The following is a 26,931-nucleotide window of genomic DNA, read 5'->3' as shown; positions in this document are numbered from 1 at the left end:
TCATTCCAAGCTTGGCTTTTGCAACTCCAGTTTTATTTCTCCTGACTAGTTCCAGTGTTTGACGTTATTCGTAGTATCTTGTCCAAAATATAATGCGTTATTCCTACACTGCATACAGCAAGTGGCAGGATTGGGACCTAAAATTATTTCAGGGCACATTTAATTTATCTCTAAAGACTCAACTGGAGCACCCCTTACTAAACACCGTGAGGATAAGAACATCTAAAAGTGCACAGTCACACCTGAAGGCAAAAATACTTAAAAACTTAACCAGAAAAATACATTTTGGTTTAAATTCCTCTGTAAGTGGATCTGTGTCAGCAAATTACTTGTACGTATAAAATCTCCACTGACACTGAACACGTGCACAGGCATAAAGGCCCACTTTGCTCTTGCAGACCGAGGGCCTAAAAACCCTAACAACGTGCGAGCCGCTGCGTGGGAGGCCCTTGCCGTCCTGCAGAATGACTTGTTCCCCCCATTACATTTGCTTGCAGCCATCCGTTAGCCTTCGTCCTCTTTTGGAGCAGGGGATCATCTGTCCCTCTTCTGTCCTGGCATCGTACAAGTCGGCCTTGAACACCGGGCGCTGCGCTCGCTCTTGGGCACCGTGCTGCCACGGACACACCGGTGCGGCCCTGCCACTGCTGCGCACCCGCTTCGGTGCTGGGTTCCATCCACGTGGGATCCCGAATCCTCAACACGCGTGGGTGTGACTTCTGACCCTCAAACATGTGGCTATCATCCCCGGACGACGAAGCCTGGGGCAGAAGAGGCCGATACCACGAGTAATCCCGCTGCTGAAGCAACTCGGCGCAAGCGACGAGCGCCCGCGGCTGGCGAGGCTCCTCTCCCCCTGCGCAGGGAAAGCGCAGGGAAAGCACACGGAAAGCCCCGCAGAGCACCGACCGCCACCCCGACTCCTCCCGGCGGGCATCGCCCCGGGAGCCGGCGGGGCCGGGGCCGCACCGCCCGCAGCCCGGCGAGGCGCGGCGGCCGCGGGCATGCGCGGGGCCTCCCCCGGCCCGCCCGGCGCCTGCCATTGGCCCCGAGCGGCGGGGCGAAGGCGGGGGGTGGTGGCGGGGAGGCCGCTCCCGCCCTTACGCCGCCGCTCCCCTCACGCCGCCCGGCCAAGTTTAAACACCCCCCCGCGCCGAGCCAGCCGGAGTTGGCGGGAGTTGCGCGGGGCCGCGGCCCGTGTGAGGGGGAGCCGGGTGAGGAGGGGGCGGCTGCCGGGGGGGCGCCCCGCCAGGAGAGCGCCCCGCCGCCGTCTATGAGGGCGCCGCGGGGCCGGGCGAGCCATGGACGGCGGCGGCGGCGGGGCGCCGCCCGCCCTGGAGAAGAACGCGGCGGAGCTGACGGTCATGGATGTCTACGATATCGCCTCGGCCGTGGGGCAGGAGTTTGAGCGGGTGATCGATCAGCACGGCTGCGAGGCCATCGCCCGCCTCATGCCCAAGGTGGTGCGGGTGCTGGAGATCCTGGAGGTGCTGGTGAGCCGCAACCACATCAACCCCGAGATGGAGGAGCTGCGCCTGGAGCTCGACCGCCTGCGCCTGGAGAGGATGGACCGCATCGAGAAGGAGCGGAAGCACCAGAAGGTGCGGGTGGGGACCGGGGGGACGCGGTGGGGCAGGGCTGCCCCCGCCTGCCGCAGCCGGCCGGGGGGAGAGTCGGGCCCCGGCCCCTCCGCCGCCGCCCCCCCCCTCCCGCAGCCGCTGGGGAAAACAAAGAGGGAGGCAGGGGTGCGGGCCGGGATGCCGCGGAGCCGGTGGGGAGCGGGCGGGGCACGCGTGTGGGTACGGCCGGGGCAGGCTCACGGGCTCTGCGTGGATGCTGCCTTAGCGTCGCTGAGGGTTTGGGTGTGTTGTTGTTTTTTTTCCTTCCCTCCTGGAAGTTTCCTTCCTCCTTCCCTTTCTCCACCCCTTCCCCAGTCACTGCATTTCCTTCCCCTTGTGTCTCCCCGATTAGGACTCCTGCTCCATCCCCTCTCCTGACGAGAGGATAGTGCTGCTTCCTGCTAGGCCAGGAAAGGTCACTGACAATAATACACTTTTTCTCTCCAGAGCTCTGAATGGTTTAGCAGTCTAGTCTTCCTGGCACACTCATTGGGTAGGCAAGTCACAGGAGAGAGATGGAGGACCAGGTGATTTCAGGGCAGTGTTAGAGCTGAAGAGTAGGGGAGAGCACTCTCCCAGATTCCTGCTCCATCCTCTGATGGTAAGATGTTGTCCCTTGGCTTGATCTGGGGTAGTCATAGTGTTCCCTGATCCCACTCCCATGAAAGCCCAAAGTAGAGATCGTTTCCCATATCCTGTTACCCTCATGTGGCAGGACAGCATGAGCTGCTCTGCTTACTGCAGTGGATGTGGCAGATCTAATCTTTAAACTATCCAGAAAACTGATTTAAATAAATGGTTCTTCTAGTAACTGACTGTACTAAATCATCACTGCTGCCTCATGCCATTCCTGCTTGCACACACAGATTCAGAATAATGAGGAGACAGGGAATTTCAGGAAGAGAGACCTCAAACTTCAAGAGTTGGCTTTAATTTAAACAAATTCAAATTTTATGTTTTAAAAAGAGTCAGCTAGGGGACTTTCACTTAGCATATGAAAAATTCAGGCTAATTCCTGCAACATTTCACAGAAGTCTCAGGGCAGTGTCTCTGAAAAGGATGGTAGATGATCTTTAATGTATAAAGCCCTAATAAGTCTCCAGAGTATGAAGTAAGAAGGTCTAGAGAATAGATATAAGTACGTGTACCAAACCTGTGCCTTTGCCCTTCTAACAGATCTAACTTGGAGGCAAGTAGGTGGTCTGTCATGCTGGTCCCAGTTAGCTCTCTCTGAGCCCTAGCTGCCAGGCTTTTTGAGGACATGTCACCTCTGGGAAGAACTGCCATAAGTCACATCTCCCCACTGACTGAACAGAGACCACCATATTGCCAGTCAACAGTAATGCTTTATTTCAGATCTTTACAAAATGCTGTGTGGTGAAGTGGATACTGAATGGGGTGCAGTAGCAACACCCAGTATCATTGTACAGGTTGATGTTCTGTGTAGATGCTTCTGAAGTTCATATGTGTTAAAAAGTTTCCTAAACATGTCAGCTGCATAACACAGTACTTGCCAGATGCCAACTGATCCCCTACCAGTTAACCATCTCTACTCTGCCAGCTTCTCTAATAGTCACGAAATGGCTCACGGAGTGTTCAGACAATCCAGACAAAACTTTGGTGGAAATATATTTTAACAGGGAAAATAAAATACATGATACATACATTTTTTTTTTTAATCAAGTTGATTGCCAGTGCACCGAGTCCCTGTAGAACAGTAGTGTCACATCCATCTGTGTTCCAGTGTGAGGGTTTGAAGACTAACTCTTTCACAGGACAGGTACTGGTAAGCAGAAAAAGCCAGAGACTGTGAGAAATAGTTGTGACCCAAAAGCCTCCAGAAAACAATCCAGACAAGCTTTTAGTGGTCCTTGCAAGCATCAGTTTATGAGATTTTAGCACTTAAAATCTTTAGATATGAATCTGTTTTGCCTATAAACCTGGCTTAGCACCACCTGGAGTTTCCTGAGCTGGCTGGCACCTACTGGCCCATAGATCTGCGTTCTCTGATACTTCTACTAATGAGGGTTCAGAAGTTAATTTCTGCTCCAATTCATTGGGCTCTTCAGTAGCAATAAATAAGAAAGTTTGCCTAGGCAGACCTTAATAGAGTTTTGTGTTTACAGTGTGGCCACGCGTAAATGATATAAGTTTAGATAGTTTGGGTTTTTCTGTGTGTTCTATTTTGGTTTTATCAGTATGCTTATAACTGATGAATGTGCTTTTTTATTATCTGAACTAGGTCAGCACGTTATTTTAGCTGCAGAGTTGTAATATGCAGCATCACTGTAAATAGTCTAGGTATTTGGCAATATGAAGTTGCATTCCAGATTTGCTTTTCTCTCAAGATAAAGAATTTCAAGTAAAATATAGGTGATTGATTAAATTTTCTTTACTTCTTAATAATTAAGTCTGCATAGCTTACAACACCTGTATGTTACTTATCATCTATTTGTCATATAGTGTTTTCCACAAAACTTTTAGCAAGCATTATAAAACGACAGCAGTGCAGTAATAAATGCTGGAATAAAATGGCATTTGGACCTGAAAGTCAATAGGAACATGATTTCCCATTATCAGAGCATATATTCAAAGCAGAAAGCTATCCTTTAATCTCTCAGCAGAGCTTATTTTAGCCTAGAGCTGTGCTTGGCGGGGTTGTTGTCTGAATGTGTTTTGTTGTTAGGTAGGAAAGGGGCATGCTGGATGAATGTAAAAGTCAGCAAGTGACTCAGCCTGGCTCCAGTGATTTGCATGCAGCTTTTTTTTTTTGAAGCACATACATGAAAATGGAGCAGAGAATGCCCCCCACTACAGAAGTATGATTTATGGCAAAGGCTTTTGGAACAAGTAAAGCTCTAAATACAACTGGTTTTCCTTGAGGACTTTATACTTTTTGTCCTAATTTGACCTTTACAGGGATTGGTGACAGCTGCTCTTGACACATAGTATCCTGACAAATGGGATTTGTTGTTTTGACTGGTCTCACTGCTGCTAAGGTAGATGCCACTCAAGACATTCCATATAGAACAATTTACATACGAAGAAGCACAGTTTTGTCTTGTGTTTACTAGGACTAGGAGCTCTGGGTTTTCTGCATTGTATCACACGATCATTATTTTACACTTGTGTTTCGTAACAGAAGTTTAGACTAGAGATGCTACTCTTTCAAAATGAGCATGCCTAACACCGATTCCCCTGGCCCACGCAGTGTGATGTTTCTGGGGCATTTATAACAGCCTTTGCAGCTTCTTCCTGGGATGCAGGAGGTAATTGTTGCTCATGGTTGGTTATCTTGTCTAACACAGCAGTCCCCTTAATCTGGTCCTCACAGCAAAATGGGGCATAAGGAACCATCCTTTGTGTAACTTGCACATCAAAAATGTTTGCATCAAGAATTGTCTCCTCATATATTTACATTCAGCGTATAGCAAAAGGAGACTTTGATAGTTGGTTTCTTGATGCTGGCATTAGAAAAGTAGATGTTTTCTAAGAAATTCAAAGTAGTCTCATTTAATTGTTTTCTATAAGAATCATGATCTGTAAATAGTCCAGTCAAAGACTCTTAACATGTTTAAAAATATAAATGTGTTGTCCCGGTCTACCCTTTAGGAATTAGAACTGGTGGAGGATGTCTGGAGAGGGGAAGCACAGGACCTTCTTACCCAAATTGCACAACTGCAGGAGGAGAATAAACAACTGATGACAAACTTGTCTCACAAAGACATTAATTTCACAGAAGAGGAATTTCAGAAGCATGAAGGCAAGTTTGATACTTCAAATTCAGTACTTGCTTTTGTTATAAAAAGCAATACTTTATCAAAATATTTTGACTGGATATTCTGGCTTTTTTCCTGTAGATTAATGCAGGTCTGGGTTTTAGGGGTTGGGGGGGGTGGTTTGGTTTTGTTTTGTTTTACCTGATTAGAAAATATCTGAATTCATGATGACACTGAAGACATGATAAGAGGTGGGGGTAGGAGGGAAAGAAAAGCCTGAACAACTTTTTGTTTGGCTGAGAAGCATCTCTGAAAGTAAAGTCTAGCTTCATTTTTTGGTCTATCACTTTTTTTTTCTTTTTAGTTCATATCTTGCAAAAAACATTCTTAAGCCCTCCTTATGTTTTCTAATACAAACAGACTAATCCATTCAGCAATGTTTATTTCACACCATTATGCACAAAAATAAGTGCAACTGTTGCTCTATTCAGGATAACTGTTTGTAAAGCAGCAAATCAAGATTTCTTTGTCTGAATTATATCAGTCCACCATATGGAGATATTCTAGGAGAATATTGTGATACTCTCCTAGCATAGGAGAGACTGATTTTACTTGGTTTACCCACCTTTAGGGTTCCCTCACTTGTTTGGGACTTATAGCCAATTTAGAATAAGTGAAGAGATTTATAATCCAGGGAGTGGGTGAATCCTAAAGAGTTGAAACAACCAGTTTGGGGACAATTTCTTTCTTGAGGCAGAATGAAGTTCAAGGCATAAGATTCTGACTTGCAAGTACAGATAGATTTCACTGCAGCAACTGAAACAATTGCCATCCTCAGCTCTCACCCACAGCTCAGCAAATAGCTCTTTATCAAGAGCAGGGGCAGATAAACAGATGTCTATTTGCTCCACAGTTCATAGCACATCATTTGAGGCTGCTGGCTACCGAGTCCATTTCATGATACTTTGCTGGGGTTTAAGCTGAGGAGTTGAAACAAATGACTGTGCAGCTTTGGGGGTGAGGCAGCCTTGAGCCGCGAGATGGGGTGGACAGCTGAGAATGGTAACAGCATCACTCCAGCAGCAAAATGTGCCTGTGATGGTGAGTCAGTCTGGAAGTGGGTGGCTTTCTGAACTATTTGTACACGGACAGGACTCTGGTCCACTGCTTCAAGCAACAGCTCTGCTTTCACAGTAGGTTCTGATAATCAGTAAAGTCATGGCTCCCTCAAAAGGCTAGCATCCTGCGTGTAGCATGCAAAGTCACTGGCCAATCTGAAAACCAGACCACACAGCTGAGCCACTGCAGCTCTCCAATAAAGCATTAGGAACAAAGGGATATTCTTGTCCAGACACTGGAGATACTGGAGATTGGGATTAAATGGAGGCTTGCTGTAGGTGGATGAAACTGTCCAACGCTGCAGAAGTTGCACTTGCTTCCTCCCAGAGGCCGAGTACTGCTCACTTGCCCTGGGGAGGAGTATAATGAAATCTTCAAAAAGTAATAATTGTTAAACCTCTCAAGATCACCACTTTTTAAAAACAAATGCAATGCTTTCAATTTAGGAGTCAGTTAATGGCAAAGAAGTAGCTCGACATCAGCCTTACAAACTCTATGCAAAACTTCAGAATGGCAGTGATGAGTCATGGACCGTGAAGACTATGACATCTTGTCATAAAGAACCAACTTCCCCTTTGTTTTCCTTTTTTTTTTTTTTTTTTGATTCCCTTCTTCCAGTGGGTATCTAGCTCACTGCAGCTCATGTGCTATTTAAATATAGCCATACTCTTCACATTCAGCTAGCCAAGCAAATGCCAGGCATGCTTTTCATGTTATTTTTACTGTGTCTACGCAAGTATAATAACACAAACAAAACCCATAAACCCATTCCAGAGACCAGATTCTGGGATCACTGGAATTCTTTGTCCAAAATCATCAGCTTAAGTCAAATCACATTAGTTTATAGCAACCCCACCTTATTATTGGGACATATTACATCAAATCCAACTCTTTTCCTTTTAAGAAATTTTGTCATTAATGAATGGGGATAGATTTGTCTCAACTGACTTGTTTGGGTAGTGTCAAAAAGCAGTCATGCTGCTTTTTTTTCCAGTCTCCATCATTTGATTGGATACATGTAGAGTCTACAGAGGCAGGTTTTCAAGCTAAATACTCTGTTAGCTGGACTAACTTTGACCAGACTCCAGTCTTCATATCTCAGCACGACTTAGCATTATGATCATGTCTCCCCTTAGCGGCTAGCCCCTGGGATTAACAGCTTGCTGCTTACTCACCAGACAGTTAAAGGAGTTATTTTTAGCGCAGGCAACAGAGGCCAGTGATTTGGGTGTGCAGGACTTTGAGATTCAATCCTTGCCAATTAATAGTCACATCAGAGTTCACAGGGCCTCACTTTAGCTTAATGAAGGTGTTTAAGGAGAGGCAGATGCAATCCCATCTAAACAGGAGTGTTCTGCACAGAGGGCATTTGCTGAGAGTCTGAGCAGACCAGGGTTCATGTGAAACGATGTGTGGCAGAATACAAAATAACACAGGAGGCGTCAAAGATGAGTCTGCAACATCCATTAATGCTACTCCTCCCAAGCTCAAACTGAGCACTACTTGATGGTGCTGACTGATTGGAATATCCTAGTAAAATGCCACAAGCAAACTTGACCCAACGTGTGTCAAACAGGACAAGCAGGCTGCTGTTTCAGTGCAGCGAGGGGAGCCGCTGTCTCAGGCTGGCTGTGGTAATACAGACAAGCAGCAGGATATCAACAGTTGTGTGAACCTCTTGTGCTAGCTGTTGAGGAACCTACAATTCCCTTTCAAAAGTGGAGGCAAACTTCTATTCTGAGTATTTAGGTAGTGGTATAGTGCCACAGGCCCTGACTGGCACTTTGGCCTGTTGTGATAGATGTTGTATAAACACAACAGTAAACAGGTCCCTAAACATAAATATAAAGGATGGTCTTTTTTTTTTTCTGTTTCATTTTTTTTCCCCTTTTTTCCAGCTGCTTGCCTTTCTCTTGCTCTAACAATGCTATGATCACAGCAGTTCACAGGAAGCTGCTCATAGGATGTGCCTAGGGAAGCCAGCTGGGTGTGCCATTTAAGATCTTGCAGATATTAGAGTTTGAATCATTTAGAGATAATTACTTTACATTTAGGACACTTAGTGATTTCCCTCTCCTCTTCTCCAGTGCCTGAGGAAATGGAAGAAGATATGACTGTTTCACAAACACTTCCCACCTTTCCTTTCCCCTCCTCTTGAAATAAAAATGATAATGTAGTGATCTGTGCACACAATTGAAGTCTTTTAGGTTCACCAAATGTTAAATGAACACAGTGGGAGGAAAAGCAGTCAGCACTGAAACAGTACTTTATTCTTTAAATAGCACCTGCTATCTAGAGATCTCAAAGCATCTCACAAGTACTAATGAATATAGCTGCACTCACTATTCCTAGCTCCTACTGGGGTGAAATCACCAGTCTAAAGTTTCACTGCGGTCCCTCTGTACTTCAAGGCAAAGTTTTGCATTTTTTTGTTTTTAAACACAGCCGATGTTTTAGGCCCCAGCCCTGAGACTGGCTGCAGAGGGTGGGTCCAGGAACCTGTAGTGAGATTTGTGGATACAGTGGTGTATCGGACCTGTGTTGTGATAGAAGAGTGTGGATCTTTTAGAAGAGTTAAGTAGCAGTATGTGTCGGTGTCTACTTGTCCTCCCTGGTGGGTATGAGCTGTTATCACAGTGAAGAATTAAAATTATCCTGCAAAGAATTAGAACCTAGAGCATAGAGGTGATAAGGACCAGGGTCCAGAAATGGAGCAGGCAAACTTACCACAGAATTAAAAAAGATGAGAATGTAATACTAGAATGTGAACACCATGTCAGCTCTTTTCTGGGGTTTGACAGGAACACATCCTCTGAACCAAATTCCCGGCCAGCCATGATCACCAGTCCTTTTCCCAGCAGAGGGGTTACCTGTTCTCTGCTGTACCATAGCTCTGGTCCTTTAGCAATGAGGGATTGAAGCTGCTGTTCCCCGTTTGCAGTACTACGCTTTTTATGCCTGCATGGGAACTCACAGCTGCTGCAGGAGTGCACATCCACCAAAGAGTTACTCCCTTTCTCTCTCTCTTTCTCTCAGGGTTGTCTTGCTCTACTCTATTATCCATCAGTTCAAACTGTAGATGATCTGTAAGCTGGAGTTCCTAAAGGCATGCAGCCTACATTCTCTTATGGGAGAAACTTTGGATTTCTCTGATGAGGGAAGAACATAACCAGAAAGTCTGAGCTGATGTTAGAAAGTAGAGGCTTGACTGGCTGGATACATTTGATGTGTATGCAGTATATTTCTGATGTGGGAACTGCTTTAATATATTAAAAAGGAAGTGGCTTTCCAGCCGCCCCAGAGGAGTGAGTGAATTATCACCACTCGCAGTTCGTAAATGGAGGAAGCTGAGGGCCCACGTAACTATGTACTTTGCCAAAGGTAATAGAACAAGACAGCAGTAGACCCTGGATTTGAGCTCCTGCTTGGACTGGACATTGGCCAGAGCAGCCACGCACTGCCCTGGACACAGGCTTTCATCTTCAAGTCATCCTATGGGATGTTGTGCAATGTGATTTTATGTGATAGTTTAGGACCATCAAGCTGCATGTCTCTGTGGAGTTATCAGGAGAAGTTAGTGTAGTAGTAGATTTATCATCTCACTGGGTTAAATCACCTGGTCTGTGTTTGCTCTGAAGAGCCCATCATTGTAGTGCCAGTTCCGAATTATCTCTGTAATGGCAAATAATGGAAGAATGCTTCCTTTTTTGTGATTTATGACATTTCCTAATGAATGATTCGTTGGTCAGATTTCAGGTTAATCTAATCCTTTATTTATTTTGAAACAGGATCAATGTTGGATTCTTGGCAATGTTCCAAACATCTTTCACAAGTGAAATGCCATGTAGTATTTTTCTCTGAAGTACAGTTATTCTAAATATGAATTATCACACAATAGGATGGGGAAGGGGTTGTAAAACATGAGGAGAAAATATGTGACCATAATTCAGGCTAAATTTCTGTTCTAGATTCAGGGTTGGGGTACCCTCTGAAGGTCCTGCTTCATCTCCCTTTCACCTAACACAAAACTGGGTTTCATCATAAAGTTATTCTAGTCCAGTGCACCTCAGCTGGTTTGGATCTAGATGCAATCCACAATAGTGACATGTTGCTTAGATCTTGCTGAGGATCCAGACCATCTTTTTTACAATTTTCACAGGGTCTTGACCAGCTGATTCTACAGATTATCACACAGATAAGCAAGCTCCGTGGGGCATAGTGCAAACACTGATGTAAAACTACTGAGGCAGCAAGATGTAGCAGTGTTACTCCACTGTTATAAATGTTTCTGAGGACTGTCAGTTCCTTTAAGGAGTTTTTGTGCAGTGGCTTTATGGAGTGGATTGTGTCATCTATGTCCCCTGTTACCCTTGAAGTAACCTTTAAAGCATCTTCCAACAGCTTCTCTGTAATTCTACCAGCAGGCAACTTCCAGAGTCTTTACCTAAATATTTCTCACTGTTATTGTTCTCAGTCTCAGCAGCTCCTGATTGTCCTTAGTTTGTTTTCTGTGTTCTTTTTTTAACCAGGAATGTCAGAGAGAGAGCGGCAAGTCATGAAGAAGCTGAAGGAAGTGGTAGATAAACAGAGGGACGAAATCAGAGCAAAGGACCGGGAACTCGGACTTAAAAATGAGGATGTAGAGGCTGTAAGTGGCTCTTAGTCTTCCTATTTCTCTTCTCTTCTTTCTCACCCATACTTCCATAGCCTGGTTTCAAGTTTTAAGTTAATGTAGAATTTGTAAGCAATGCCAGATTATTAGTCCAGTAACTTAAGTGTCCGGCATAATTGTGAAGTGTCCAAAATGATTAGGCAGTCTTCAGTGCAGACACACACCCTCTGCTGCATTCAGAAGGACCAGGCACACTTGGAACGTGACTGGAAACCAGTGTAACAAGAGAGGCAGATGGGGGAAGGACAGGTTGTTTTGTTTGTTTCCTTAAAGACCTGATACCTTTCCCCTTTCAGAGGAACAGGACAGGTAACTTTCTCTGGCTTCTTGAATCTCTTCTCTGCCTTGCCAATGCAAACTTCCTCAGTACCCCCATGCCTCACCCCACCCAGAGGTCCCTGCTGTGGGTGAGCGGGCTACTGTATATTGTACATATACTCTCTGCAGAGTTTGGCAGCAGGGACTCCACACATGCACTGCCACACCAGGGATGCAATGTGGATTACCTCTTTGCACAGGAAGGGGGTAGGAGGAAGGGGTCTGAGCCCAGCCCAGGTCACTTACTTTTGCCAGCAGTGAACAGAAGGTCACTGACAGGATGGGTGGCCCTGGAGACCACAGCACAAGAGATCCGGGTTTAGTCTTGGATGAATCACAGACTGCACTGTGACTTTGGGAATCCCATGATGTCTTGGTTCTTTCTGTGTCAGGAGGAATGACCTCCTTACCCATATTTTGCTTCCTATCCTCACACTGCCTCATCTCCTTAGGCCATGGGACTTTTCTGGTGCTAGTGGGAGCCAGACCTAGATGATCTCTGCTCTACCCAAGTGCCTCTGGCAGGTGCTGTGGCCTTTCAAATTGGTACTGTCCACACAACGCCCAGCAGGTCCCATCCTGCCTTATGAGAGAGCCTAAGAGCTCAAAGCAAAGTACTTATAAATTGAATACGAAGGATTCCTCTGTCTTGTCTTTCTCTCTTCTACTCTGGGTTAAGATTTTATTCAGAATCCCATAAGCCACCCTATCCTTGAACTTTGCGTTTTTGAAACATAATATCAGAAGGGATGGATTTGCTTCTAGCTGGAGAATTCCCTTGCTAGGGAAAAATGCTTCTTTACTCTAGAAACCAATTAAATTTTGGTAACTGCAACTGTAGGAGATAATTAGATACTAAAAAACCTAATTGTGGGGTGAGGAGGGGAGAGAATTTTCCAGATTAAGTTCAACAGGAACCCACTACTTTTTCTTTAACATGGTGTTTGGGACTTGGCTATCATGGCTGATGGCTGAATGGATGCTGACCTATTGCATCAATGTTTTGCAGCTTCAGCAGCAACAGAACAGGTTAATGAAAATTAACCATGACCTGCGGCACCGGATCACCGTTGTTGAGGCTCAGGGGAAGGCGCTGATTGAGCAGAAGGTGGAGTTAGAAGCATATCTGCAAACCAAGGAGCAGGAGATGGGCAACCTGCGAGCAGAGCTGGGGAAACTGAGAGAAAAACTGCAGGGGGAGGACAGCCAAAATGGGGAGGAAGTAAAGGTAAGAGGCACTTGAAATCGCTTTTTAACAGCCTTTTAAAAAGCTTTGGTCTTCATACCAAGTACATCTTCTTTGGATAAATGTGATTGATACACATCAGAGGCAAGGGTAGGACTCGAGGACAGCATCTTGTGTTCAGGTGTGACATACAGAGAGCGATGTCACTCATTGCACTGTGACAGGAAAGGCCCTGTTAGGATAGATGATGACCCGGTGGAACAGACCCCTCCTTCCTAAAGGAGGGAACCGGTCTCACAAAAGGCAGAGTGGCAGCACAGGTTAGTAGTGGGATGTCTGCATTAGAGAACAGCTTTCCCCTTAGACTTGGCTACCCATCGTACATCCTAGGAAGTGTAACCTTTGGGTCATGCACTAGGCTGCAGAATTCCCCAGATACCAGAACAAATCATTGCTTCAAAAGAGAGTGTTCTATTAAAAACATCGCAAGGCAATCCTCTGGAGTATCAGCTGTTAGTTTGTATAGGAGGCACATAGTAGTGCTGTAATGCTGTAGTAGTGCATGTAGTGCTGTATTAGTATGTTTGGGTTCATTTTGTTTGTACACATCAACCCCTTCCCCCAAAGGAAAACAAAATGATCCCTTAACAGTCTGGGTTTTCCAAAAGAGAAACAGCTGACAAGTAGCTTAAGCCTTGCCCAGTATGCAAATACACATGCCCTAATGGTTCCCAAAGGTGCAATGCACTATGATGGTGGTGACATGTGAGCCATAGCAGAAAAGAAATTGTGTCAGAAGGGGTCCCAGAGGCAATGCAGAACTCGTCACACTTGGTCCTCGCAGTGCTTATGGCACTTTTGATCTGTCAGGACTAAGCTGGTCTATTGCTACCAAATCAACGTACGGGTGTTTGAAGGCGCTTTTTAGAGGAACCAGCTTTGGTCCTATTTCTGCTTTCACTGTGAAGTGTTACTAGCACAAATGTTCATGAAAAGCAAATGTTACTGCTTGTATACTCAAGTACTTGCAGGAACAGGCAAAGTGACAATCTACAAATTGAGTTGGTGCTGAGATCAGAGCAGTAGGAATGCAAACTTGAGGGGAGCTTCCTGAGAAAAAAGATGCATCTCTGATCTGTTGCATCCCTTAGTCCTCTTTATGGTTCCTATTCTTTTTCTTTGTGCATATGACACTACTTCTGTCTTACTAAAGCAAATGTGCTGTACTTCCCTCTCCTAACGCTGCTCTTAGAAGAGTACAAAATAGAGTAAGGGGTATTATGATATGAAAGAACTCTAAAAGGAGCACTATCATATAGATCTGTTTGGCTGGATGTATTGGTAGGAGCTCCAGTACCAAGTGGCATTGTAAATGCCTGATAGACTGCAGCAGAGAGTGAAACATCCAGTTCACTTGTAGTAGGCAGGAATATACATCAAGAAGCAGAGGCAGAGGCTGATTGGGGTACCCTGGTCCCCCCTGGAATGTGACAGCCAGTGTTGTGTTAACATATCACTGCTGAATTGGGCAAGCACTGTATTAATAATGAAAAGGATGATTTCATTGCTGTTAACTCAGCCAGGACACCCAGCTTTGTAAACGGGGCTGTGGAGCCTAGGCCTGGAGCCAGCAGGAGTGAAAGTGTCTTCAGTCTCTGGAGAGAAAGGATGCATTCTTTACCTCGCTCTAACTCATCAGTTCCATGGCAATGGCGCCTCTTCTAATTAGACCCGTTCCCCGCTCTTTTTGCCAGGATGATGGTTAGACAGGAATTGCAGTGGCAAGCAGAAAGCTAGAATAGCTGCATGCTCTGGAACGGACATTGCTTGTTGGCTTCAGTCAACTACATTTGCATTGGCTACAGGCTGCTCAGTCTTTGCTGATTTGAGCAAAATCTAGCAAAAATAGCTTATTTGGGCAAAGGTGTGGGGCAAATACACAACCAAAAGAAGAGTCATCAGCTCAGACCCTAATCTAGAGGGGTGGAGAAGAGGAAAAGTGTTTGGGTAATTTCCTTTGAACCTCTTGTTAGGTTGCATCAATCTTTATTTATTGTAGTCTGTGTAAAGAAATGCATTTGGATGAATGGGGTGAATCAAACAGATGGACAAGCGAGCATTGCTCTGCTGCTTCATCTTTGCAGGACAAGGACTGCAATCCCTGCTGCAGAAATTGATATTGCACCAACCTTAGCCCAGCCAAATTTAAGTGAAATCGTATATCAAGAGATAGCAAAACTGTTTCACAAACACATGAGCTCAAAAGAGGATAGGATCAGGCTTACAAAAAATGGACTCTGTTTAATAATTTTGGTACTTAGCTCCTCAAATTTCCAGCTTGTATCCCTGCAAGGTGTCACTGCAACACAGGAGCTCTGAGACTCTGATCTCTGCATCCTAATAGGAGGACAGGTGGCTGACCTGGCTGCTGGCATCTCCGATTTCATGTGCTGGCTTCTAGACAGTCCTTGCAAAAAGCATCACATTTCTAATGTACTTTGCTACATTTCAAATGTACTTTGCTGGAACAGAGTGCCCTACATTTATTTGTATTGTTAGAAATCATGCAGACCTCTAAAGGCTTGTAGCTGCTTTTCAGCATCTTGATTCTGGGTACCCTTCCCAGAAGCTTGTGATTTCTTATTAACTGGGCCTCAACTCTGTGCAGCCACTCAGTGGAACAACAGTAGAGGACCTGAACGATGGTCTTCTGTGTGCTGTGTTTATACAGACCACATTTTCACAAGCAGTTGGGGCCAAATAGTTCTGTGCAAGTGCTAGCATCTACCTGGGTGACAGGAAGCAGCCCCACAGGCCTGGGAATCCAACCATGTGCCTAGAGTGCAAGCGCTGGCTTGGGAGCCACAGACACTGGGGGTGGGAGATAAAATTCCTCTAAGCTTCCAGTGAACTCTTCTCAGAGGAAAAGAAGAGCAAGGGTACACGTGTATAAATGCCTCATCTAGCATTCATCTGCAATGTTCTTCCACTTTGTAGCTAGATCTGGTGCTAACACCAATCCTTCTTTTTTAATAAAGGCATTAAGGGGATATAAACTTAAATCTCCACTTAATATGTTTACATCTAAAGGAGCTTTCTCTTTGTGGGATGAGCTGGAAGAAACTGTCATGATCTTCGCTATGCAGTTTTTTCAGTGTTTATGTTAAAAGGCTGATGTTTGATTTACCCCATTTGTTAAAAGTATTAATTCCTTTAACTGACTTGTTTATCAAAAATTGGACTATACATTTTCAGCGGACTTTCTGGCAGTCTGGATTCCACAGGAACTTCTCCACAAGAAAACTTATCACCCGTAAGGTGGCTCGGGTTGGACCCTGTGTTCAGGCCTGCTAGAATTGGTGTTTGTTTGCTTTCCCAAACATGTGACTGTGAAAGATTCCTGTGAGCACAGGGCTTTGATTGTAGGTCACAAGACTTAGGTCTTCCTCGTTTGCAAGCTTCCCCCGAACACCAGGTGAAGAGAGGTAAAATAGAGCTCAGATCATCTTTCAAAGGCTTGCCACAGTTTCACCAGTCCTGTGTGTATCATTGGTCAACCTGTGCACAGAAAAGAACAAAGTGATCAGATCACTGAGCTGTTCTTGCTGACAGTCTTTAACATGAAAAACAAATTCCTTCTACATTTTTTCCTCTTAAAATTGCTGCGTTTCTCTTAAAAGAGGATTTAATAGTGCTGAAAGGAAGAGGTTGGGAACTAGACTGATAAATACTTCAAACTCCTCAGACATGCACTCGCATGGTGAATTTAAAGCCTGTGTTCCACTTCCTAGGCAGAACCAAACAATGATGACTGCCTCTCAGAGTCAGAAAAGATGGCAATGGACTTAAAAGATCCGAATCGTCCAAGATTCACCTTGCAGGAGCTCCGGGATGTCCTTCATGAGAGGAATGAATTGAAATCTAAAGTGTTTTTACTTCAAGAGGAGCTTTTATATTACAAAAGGTAGGTTAGATCTCCTCTCCTGTTGCATGCTATACACAGAGGAGCCATAGGGCAGGTCTAGATACAGTAAATGTGCTCTTGAATAGTGTCCAACAAGCTTATATTTCGGCAAAGGCTTAAAGTAGAGATTGCAAGCATATGGCTTTAGTTTGAATCTGGTTCCTCAAAATTGGGAAAAACTATGTCCTTCCCTAACTCCCAGGTTCCCTCTGAATTTTAGAAAGATTACAAACATTTAATACTTCTGAGCTTCAAAAATGAGGATGAGAGTGGGTCTAAAATGAAAATTCTAGAACTTTTATTCAATTCATTCCTCTTCTCCCTCTCCTTGTCACAACGGGAGGAAAATATTGAAAGGAGACCCAGTTGTAGGTGCTGTTCCTTGGTTGAGAGAAAAATCTCCCATTGATTTCAGTGAGCTTTGAACAGATCTTTTTGCATTTCTTCATCAACAGTACTACCTCAGATTGAATTTTAGAACTTAAAGTGCTTCCATGGCTTGGGAGGAGAACATAAATTATCTTTTCTTTCTTTCAAGTGAGGAAATAGAAGAAGAAACTAGATCCCCTCAACCTACACCCATAATTCAGTCAAAACCCTCAACTCAGCCTGAATCTGGAATCAAACGACTGTAAGTAGCATATTTTCTAAGGATACTGGATATAGTCTGCAAATACGAAATGTTTCTTACGGGTGGGACAATTTTAAATAATTTTAAGATAACCACATCCCTAATGTATATGGGAGAGACATTGAAGGAGCACTTGACAGGTATGAAACAGCTTTGGCTTTGGCCAAAACTTTTGTCTAGATCTGGGACAACTTTCCATCTCGGATTATTTCCTGTGGTACCTTTTGCTCCCTACGTGCAGACAGCAGTAGGGAGTCCAACAGTACTCCGTGTGCTTGTGTTTATGGGCCAGACTGGTGTGCCCAAGAAGCCCACTCCAGTTCTAATGTTTCCTTCTTAAGTACACTATTCAGGCTAACCAAAAGATCATGTGTTGCAATGTTTTATTATAGCCGGGATGAGCTGATGAGCTCTGAAACACAGACACCTGATCTTCCTAGAGAATTTTCTTGTCTGGGCCACGTGGTCATGCTCCAAAGGGAGGTGCTACTAATTGTGGTCTTATCCAGAGCACTGCCCAGCCTGTCCTGTGCGCCCAAAACTGAAGTCAGTGCCAGATCTCATTGTGCAAGGATTGTAGGAACAATGCTCCTGTTCAAGTGCAATCCCAGTTCCTTAACACACAGACCCTAAGGTGGTGGAGTGTCAGAAACCACTGGCCCCCAGGTCATGCTTGGAAGACAGGTAAAGTGTGTATTCACAAGTAAAACCAGCTGCGGACTGGTAGCAGTTGGGCGTGGAGAGCAAGGTTTCCCCATGACCTCGCTGTGCCCGTTTCCCTGTTGACCTAAGGCTTTAGACCCCGACTTGCGCTATGTGTACAGCACAAAAATCTTTTGTTTGCTGAACAAATTCACTGCTGGAGAGGATGCCAGCTTTCTTGGCTATAAAGAACCCCACGTTCTTCTGGTGAAGTGTTTAATGTTGCTGTCCGGAACCTAAGCTTACTGTCAGAGGTGTGCATTTACTAGTATGTCACTTAATTATAAAATCACAGTGTTAGCCAATCCATTTGTCTGTTGAAACTCCCTCCTTGTACATTTACTTATTCCAAATTAAGTCTTGTAACCTTATACGACGTCTTTGGATTTTTGTGATACCGGAAGCTTAACTTTTTTAACTGCATAAATGATTTTGGAACAGTCATTTGTTTCCACATAAAAAGCTCTTCCATCCTGTCCCCATGTCCATAACCTTCAGTCCTTGTTTAATAACAGCAGCAGCCCCATGAGAGTAAGTTCCATGGGAAGATCTGGACTGATCCAAAACACCATAAAGTCAGGAGGGCACTTTTGATTATTTTCAGTAGACTCCAGCTTCTGTCTGTGCTGCTTTGTTTGCTGAGAGAACCCTTCCTCTCACATGACTAGAAAATACACTTTGAGTTTGGACTTAAGTTTTCATTCTGCAACTGTGATGATAATAATAATACTTTGTCTGACAAGATCTCCACTGCAAAGCTTCTCTTTTCTTTTAAATGTATTTTAGTACTTCTTAAAGCTTATCCTGTTGTGGGGGATGGCTGGTTTCAGCTTCCTCAGTTTGTGTTGATTGCAGTTTCCATGCTTGACTTATGAAGCAAAGGCAGCATAAAAATGTAAATAGATGACATATAAGACAGAGCACACGCTGATGAGGTATTAGCTGTGACTCTGCCTTCTGCATACATGCGTAAGCAACGCGGGCAGCCATGGCAGGAAGCACTTAAGTGTTTTCAACCAGTTATCTCAGTGCTTTCTTCCTCTCAATTTATTAGTGAAAACCTGTTGAGCATCAGACCATTCAATCAATGCACATTTTCAGACACCTGTCTAATCTTTCTGTTTCTCAGACTCTGTTAAATTCATATAACTAAAACTGCACACAATAAAACATAAAATCATGTTGTTTTGGCCCCTTTCAGAAAAGGCAGGAGTCCTCTTCTGCCAGACAGTGGAAGCACGTATTGAACCTGCTGTTAAGATGAAATTACTTTCTTTAGCTGTCATGCTCTGTCCCCAGGTTTCTTTCTGCTCTCTCTTCATTTAGCCATCACATTAAATAAGGGAAGATAAAACCGTCTACTTAAGAAACCTGAAGGACAGTAATAGTTTTCAGGTTTGTCTTATTCTTGCAGCCTGTCTGGATAGGATTTGTCTAGTGTGGGTTTATTTTTCTTTCCCACCTCCTCTCTGTGTGTTGTCAACAGTGTACTTGTAGATGGGCTTTAAAAACACACGAAATTTCACTGCTGGGAAAAACAAAGAACCCAAGTGTAGCATCTGTTCTGTCCTGTTACAACACCCCTCCTGCCCCACCTGCGGTCCCTGCCTGTGGCGAGCTGTCTCCAGAGCTCCCTTCTCCCTCTCCCAGGCAGGATGCTGCCAGCACCTCACTATATGACTGCCTGGGTAACACACTGGCACATAAACTCTCCATACCTAATGATGTGATGAAAACTTGTAATGCTGATATCTGCGTGCAGAGTGCCTTTACAAATGAAAGTAGGGTTGCTTTTCCCTCCATTTTGGACTTTTCCTCCTGATTAAACAAAAAGCTGAAGTACAAAAATAGGAGATGCTGTTGCTGTCCTCTCAAGAGAAGTTTTATGCTTGCCTGTGTAATGTACCCTTTTTTCCTTGACCATGCAGTATCCCAGGGAATGAGACACATGTATATGTAGCCTGTGCCATCTAAGATGTGCTCAGGTGATTCTGTGCTGCATCCCCATAAAGAAAGGAAAACAGAAGTTATGGAAATCAACATTTTTTCACTCCCAGGGTTTGCACATTTGGGGCAAACTCTGAGTTCTGATCTCAGACTGATTTCTGCATTTGTCTCTACCACATCACATGTCAGAGTTTTGATGAAATAATGTAACCAGGAGGCTTTAATGAGGAGGAAACGTACAAGGATTAAAAAATGCTCCCTCTGTTTTGAGCAGAAAACGCCCTTTTGTTTTCTCTTTAAGGATACATGCTTGTTTGTCACTGATGTAATGCCTGAAACAGTCATAAGTTTTCTTCCTATTCTTGCAGTCTACAAAAGCTGATGTGTCTGTCTGATTTCTGCAGCTCACAGACCGTGCCACAATGCGTAAAAATAGAAGTCCTAGCTACTGCTAATGTTACAACAATGTTTGCTTGTTTGTTTTCATTTTTAATCTAAGAATAGCAGTTAGAGTGACTGTGTTGGTGAGAGCTGCATTTGGTCACAAGTGAAATGTCTCTCGTGATTTCAACTTAATCTTTAATTGACATTAGTCCACAGTTCAAAAAAATATTTGGCACAAGGGAGAACCTCTGAGGAGAATCCTTAGAAAAACAGAGGGTGTTCCAGGTATGGATGAAGGTGTGTTGGCAGGTTTGTGTGGGGCTGGCTGGGCATAGAGCACCTAGTGTGCTCTCTCAACCTCTAAGTTGCATGAATTGTATAACGCGTAGTGAAAGTGCTGAACCCTTACAAGGAAACAGTCTTGCTGCTAGCCAGCTAGAAAGTGTTTCTGCTAGAGTAGTTGCAAGGTTTCAAATAAGTATTTAGCTGCCTGCAGTTGGCATCTTTCTGCATGTGAAGCAATGCAGGTTCTTTTGGAATAGATACACAGGCCCTTTAACCAAGTAGCTTGCATAGGAGGTTATTTCAAGATTTCACCTGTGATACTGGTTTTTAACCTGAAACTATCAACTGTAACATTTGTAAAATCTTTAACTGTAATGCTGGTCCTGTCTAACCCTGTTTTCTGTGCAAATATCTGGTAGTCACAGCAAAGTCCTGTTTTGTATTTCTTAACATACACCTTCATCCCTCATTTCATTATGTATGTGCCTGTTTGTTTCTTGGGAAGAAAAATGTGCACTCTGCTCTGCATTGCTAGAGGTGGTAATACCCTGATGAAATCCAACCCAGATTGCAGGCTGCTTCACAACAGAAAAGTGGTATCTTTTAGAAATTCAAAAGCAATTTAAACTGTTTTCAATGACTACTTTTTCTAAATAAGAGTTTTTCGCTGAAGAGAGCTGTCTTGGGTGATGCAGATCCACCTCTCCCTGTAACATGTCCTGTGTGGTAATTCAGAGTAACCCTGTGTATCATGTTTGCCTCTTTTCTTTTTAATGGAATGCTTTTTCTTTCCCTTGCTCCAGTCTTATCTCTTCTGTGTCTGTACTTTCCTGACCAGGATCTTTACAGCCATAATGCCCATGGTAGCAGCTGGATTGATTCCAGACGATCCCACATTGCAGCCAATAAGAAGACTTGTGTCCCTTGTAGGAATTTTTTTTTTAAATGTTTGGTACCGTGGTTTCCTTTTGCATGACCCTGTGTTAACATGCACTGCTGGTTGCATTCTCATCGGCTGCCTGTGGGATCACAGAAGAACAAAGTGCCAATCAGAATGACCAGTCAGTACACAACTCAACATAGTCCTCCATGCTCATCCTTAAGTATTGACATTTTATCACCTTTTGCCTTAAAGTTACCATGCTAAACCACTCATTATTCCTTAGACAATTGTTGCAATATGCAATTTTAACCAGCATCCGTTAATTTTGCTTACTAAGCGCGCCTATTCACAATTCACACCAATGCTTTTTAAGAAACCCATGTTATTCTAATGACTGGTTACAAATCAGTTAGTTAGATTTACAGAATGTAATGGCTGATATCTACATTAATTTCCAGTGTTAATTATAGGCTGTTGCTTCCATGTCTTTCTGTCTATGCACTGTATATTTTGTCTCTAATTATGTATTTTGGAACAGAGTATACGCTCTCAGTAATCAATTCTGTCATCCTATTCTTGGCTGTCCCTGGAAGATGTACTGATAATTGTTAATGCAAACTCTCTTTGCATTAGAACTGCTGCTTTAGTGATCTTTATATTTACAGCAGCAACACAGTATTTAAATTCCCTTCCTCTCCATACAGACATGCTTTTTCCAAACATCCTCCATGAGAGTTTTCTAGGCGTAATAACAATTTTCATCGTTTCAGAAGGAATTAAAAAAGCCTAACCCTTCTGCTGCCTAATAGAGATTTTACGAACATATTTTTCTCTTACTTAATTTCATGATAAAGTGAAAAATTACTGAACTTTGACATTTGAAACTTGCTGCATAAATACAGCAGTCCTTTGTGTGGACTTCAAGATACTAAGCCTGACAGTGCAGGAACAAACATGCTCAGCAGAAAGCCTCAGTGACTAGACAATTCTTTTATCAGCTGAAATTGGATCTGGCCCTGAAAAGACATAGCATATGTGTGTGAATTTATGAGCTCCTGTGATGAAGGTGGTAGAAAAGTATGAGGCTAATTAGGCGCAAAAGACTTATTTCACTATTAAGGCTGCACATTGGAAGCCAGGAAATGCAAAAGTTCAGGTTCTGCTAGCAACGTTAGTTATCTGGCATTGCACTTGTGCAGCTTTTTATATCGCTTTCTAGTCAAGAAATAATTATTTTTAATATTCTTGATACTCTTAATAATTATCACCATGCTTACCGGCGCGTATGATAGGATATTTTTTCAGGAAAGCTGCTCTAAACCTCATCTGACAGTCAAATACAGCCTCCTATGTGACTAGAGACATCGAAGGCAGAACTCCCTGGTCTGCACAAGGCGGCTTGGACAGTTGGGATCATGGTACTGAGGGGAGCCTTAAGGGAGCGTGGGTGGAGGAAGAATGCTGAGGATGGTGGGGCGTGGACATAGGGTCAGGTTTATGTCCTGACAAACATTCCGTCACCTGTTGAAATTGAGTTTATATTTGCATAGTGTCTTACTGTAGCAGCATTCAGCAATTCCCGTCCTGGATCAGAACTGCATTATGCTTGGTACTGTGCAAGCAAAACAATATTTACCTCCAAAAGTGCACCATTAAAACCCAAAGGGTATGCAGCCAATTCAAACCTTTGGTAGCTGGAACCGCAACTTTTGCATTTCTCAGCAGACATAAACACTGCACTAACACTTCTTGTACTGAACTCATGATGAACACTGAATTTGCCTAATCAAGTAACTTCATCCTATACAAATAAAATTATACTAAGGATTTTTCCAATGGTATTTTTTTAGCTCTGTTGTCAGCTGGCAATTTGTTGTTGTATTAAATGGCTGTTGGTTCATGTACGTCATTATCTTAGAGCACCCGAGCTGTGTGACAGGAAATGACGTGCACACTTGTGTGCATTTGTTTAGAGCCTTCATCCTGCAAACTCCTGTGCACATACGTGCATTTATTCATTTATTTTTGCAGGAATCAAGTCTACGTATCAAAGTCTGTACACTTGGAAAAAATGTGGAGGCTTATTTTCTTATCTTACCAATTTCCCTGCTGACACCCTTAAAAACATTATCTATTTCTGCTTTATGGTAAATTATAGAGACTTAATGCCAAAGATACCACTTTACTTATGCCAAAAAAACTAACCTGTATTGTGTTGCTTCTTTATCTCAGGGCTGGGGAAGGGGGAATATACATCTAAAATGATACCTGCACCTTGTCAAGTCAACAGCATTTTAGAGCTTATTTGAAGCTTCCATAGCCAAACTGCTTGAGATTGCAATGACTTCATCTCTAATAACATTTTGACATGCACTCCCATCAGGCTTCACTGCCTTGATTTTTGCAGATGCAAACAGATTTTTTTGCTCTGTGTTTTGTTGTGCAGTGTATCGTGACGGGTGTTTGAAGTGTTTTCAAGATGGTAAACAGTCTTCTTTCTTTTCCCTCCCTTACTCCTCTCTTCCCGGAAGGTTTAGTTTCTTCTCTCGTGATAAGAAACGTATGCAGGCGTCACAGAAAAATGTCCACTTCCAGGATACTTTTGGAGAATGGTCAAATTCAAATAAAGATGACTCCTACACTGAACAAGGACAAGAAGCCCTGCAGCACCTGTGACTAAAACCTTGAGGTGTTCGGTTTACTGCAGTAGATCGCGACAGTCTAGTAACAAGAAGCTTCTGTAAACAAATCTGGCAGCTCATCACTTTTATTTGCCTTGCACACCTCAGTGGCTGTGTTTCAGATGTACTCTTCAAAAGGGATCCCTCACTGTTTATTTGGTGACTGTTTGCTGAAAACAGAATCCAAGCTTTGTAGTAACAGTCGCTGATACCCTGGGACATCGAAGCTTCTAGATGACTTGTTTTGTGCTGAATAACAAGTCTATGGTCTTGTTCATGCATTAACTACAGTAACACAAGCTTCTTTAAACCAAAAAAGGACCTGTGCCATTATTAGAAGTTTGTTTGCAGTGTACAGTATCTAGTGGCAAAGACTCTTTTACCCTGTTTGTTAACACTGTCGGTTGTTTGCTTTTTATTTCTGTAAGAATTTTTTCAAGAGGGATACGACAGCTGGCCACTCTCCATGGCAGGTCTTAGCACGGCTGTGTCCTGTCAAGTTCAGCTGGCGTCTGCATTTTGCAGAGTAACCACTTGGAAATCCACCTGATACAAACTGAAAAACTGGAGTAGCTTTGAGAGGGATAGTGAGTGTGCATTTCCCTTGCTGCTTATAGTGCCTAAAGCATGAAGAAACCGATGTATGAGGTGAGCGTGCCTTGCATTTTGCCATGAGTTCTGCAGTATTAATGGAAAAAAAATTGCTTACAAGGAGGAATTCTAACACTTGAATTTTTTTCCTTCTTACTAGGGACTTCCCCCTAGAGTAGCAGACAGCTGCTGTGAAGAATTAGGTGGCTTTTTCCTACAGACAGGTTTTTAACTAAGACACACTCCATTTTTCTGTCTAGATAAGACTGCCTAACTTCAGAGTGAAAGACATCCTCAACTAGCTGACATAAACTATTTTAACTGACTTAGAGATGACCCCAACTCAAAATGTTTTCTCTGACTAGTCTGAACACTACTTGGGCGGAGTGGATGAATTCTCTATGTGCAGGCTGCTCCACTGGTGTTGGCTGATGTTTGGGTAGCCTGCAGTTACAGGGGCTTAACTCACCAGCAAAAGCCCAGCACAGCTGAACTGCCAGGAGGTGGGATTTAGATCTGCTTTGCAGTTGAGCTTACAAAACCCTCAGTTGTACTTACAAAACCCATGACACTAAAGTCCCATGCAGCGTAACTGTTGCGTACAATCCTGTGTCAGTGCACACCCTGCCTCTGTACCACACGCTCCACAAAGGCACCTGACCAGGTGGGAGAGAGCGAGTGCATCAGCGGCTCCTTGCGAGGGAGGTGCTGAGGTCTTTCTGTGAACTTGGCTGTGTGCTGGGAGAGTCCACGCTGGAGCGTAGCGCTGCTGGTGCAGAGTATCTAGTTACCCCAAGGCTGTAGGCAACTTCTGCATGTGTACCTTGGTGCAGGGGCTGTGAGCTGCTGTTGGCGCCTTACCCCCAGCAACTACATCTGCTCTGTAAAGAGCCTCTTCTCAGGAGTGGCACTAGGAACAGGAAACAATGCTCAGGCTGGAGTAAAGCTCCAACTACTCCAGGTACTGAACATAGGAGGAAGTCTCAAAGGACTCCTAGATGAGAGTGAGCCAGAGGGTTTAGTGCAGGCCAGTTGTTTTTAATACAGGGTGATCTAAGACTCTGGATTCTTTAATGTGTACAAGCAGCAAATGGTTCTTAGCCCATCTGTAGTGAAACTGTGCCAGGAAGCTATTCTTTGCAATGGTGGGCTGAATGCTGCTCAGCTCCTGACTAACTGCTTCATTTTGAACACGGACCTTCCACGTGTTCTAGGTAGAGAAAGTGTTTACTGTGCCTCCCTGACATCACTGCAGTTCATCACTGGCCTTATATGAAAGACATCTGCATTTGAAATAGCAACGGTAGCGCCTGATGCTAGTATTAGGCAGATATGCTTTTGCCTGGTTACATTTTGGTAACACATCTTAATTTTATGCTTACAGAAAGCTGTATCCAAAAAACAGCAGCACTTCCCCCTCTTGTGTGAAAAGCAATTCTTAAATGGGGGGAAGTATCTTAATTTAATGATACTTAAGTTGCTAAGATCTCAATTTCACTTCCATGTTAGAAAAAAGTACACTACAGTTGTATCAAGCAGTTAAAAGTAACTTGTGAATGATGCCCATCGAGTCTCCCCCTAGCATAGTTTACAGTCGTTCGGCACATTTAGAAGAGGCAGTGATCAGAAACAATGCAAGAATGCAGCAGATGCAAGGCCTGAATAAGCACATCACTTTCAAAATCAGCTGAGAGCAATGAACTGGGATAACAGAAATACAGACTGAACTGTTTTTTCCCCAGCACCGGAGCTGGTGTATTACAAAGGACATCTCCTGGCCTAGCACACTAAAGCTCATCCCGTACGCCAGTGCACTACTGTCAGGTCAGATCTACAGCCCATTTCAAACAATGGCACTAAGTAGTACCACCTTCCCCCACTCATCTCTGCAGCCCATTACCTCAGAAATCTAATTAGTTACTCCTGACCTGCTAGCATTAACCACTTTGCTCATTCTCATGCTAGAAACGCTGAGTTCATAAACTCCAAGGGCCATCGGAAAGGATGGCGTGTAGGGAAGAGTATGTAAAGATTTGAAGATCTGTCATGTATTGTTTCTCAATATTCAAGTAAAATCTGCTTTTAGAAAAGGGGCCAGGATGTTGTCAGGTAAGGGGCATAACAATCCTGTCTGCGAAGTACAGGGTCACTGAAGTTTTTTTTGGGTTGGTTTTGTGGGGTTTTTTTTTGGTTGGGCAGTAAATCATTTTAACAGTTTAATAAATATTTC

General features: G+C 43.8%; 1 protein-coding gene across 4 annotated transcripts; it reads left to right on the top strand.

The window, feature by feature from the left end:
* Positions 1 to 1,062: 1,062 nt before the first annotated feature.
* RILPL1 (Rab interacting lysosomal protein like 1) lies at positions 1,063 to 26,931 on the top strand. Of its 4 annotated transcripts, none has more exons than XM_075516617.1 (8): positions 1,063 to 1,601; positions 5,232 to 5,382; positions 10,987 to 11,105; positions 12,457 to 12,675; positions 16,425 to 16,597; positions 17,136 to 17,228; positions 21,385 to 21,472; positions 23,961 to 24,096. In XM_075516617.1, exons 1-8 carry the CDS (start codon positions 1,302 to 1,304, stop codon positions 23,964 to 23,966), a joined length of 1,149 nt encoding a protein of 382 aa, XP_075372732.1. In that variant the 5' UTR covers positions 1,063 to 1,301; the 3' UTR covers positions 23,967 to 24,096. The 4 variants fall into 4 exon arrangements, with proteins under 4 accessions (XP_075372732.1, XP_075372734.1, XP_075372733.1 ...); XM_075516619.1 differs by lacking the exon at positions 21,385 to 21,472 and adding an exon at positions 20,471 to 20,546 and having other exon boundaries at positions 23,961 to 24,091; XM_075516618.1 differs by lacking the exons at positions 21,385 to 21,472; positions 23,961 to 24,096 and adding an exon at positions 19,859 to 20,344.

This window comes from Mycteria americana, chromosome 13, assembly GCF_035582795.1.
Source record: "Mycteria americana isolate JAX WOST 10 ecotype Jacksonville Zoo and Gardens chromosome 13, USCA_MyAme_1.0, whole genome shotgun sequence".
In the NCBI taxonomy this organism is placed as follows: Eukaryota; Metazoa; Chordata; class Aves; order Ciconiiformes; family Ciconiidae; genus Mycteria; species Mycteria americana.
The sequence above is the reverse complement of the archived record's forward strand: the minus strand, read 5'-3'. Positions and strand labels throughout refer to the sequence as shown.

Excerpts from the sequence above, each read along its gene's own strand:
- RILPL1 (XM_075516616.1), top strand. The coding sequence starts at position 1,302 with ATGGACGGCGGCGGCGGCGGGGCGCCGCCCGCCCTGGAGAAGAACGCG. Across the intron at positions 5,383-10,986 it reads GGAATTTCAGAAGCATGAAG|GAATGTCAGAGAGAGAGCGG; the intron begins GCAAGTTTGATA and ends TTTTTTAACCAG. Across the intron at positions 11,106-12,456 it reads AAAATGAGGATGTAGAGGCT|CTTCAGCAGCAACAGAACAG; the intron begins GTAAGTGGCTCT and ends AATGTTTTGCAG.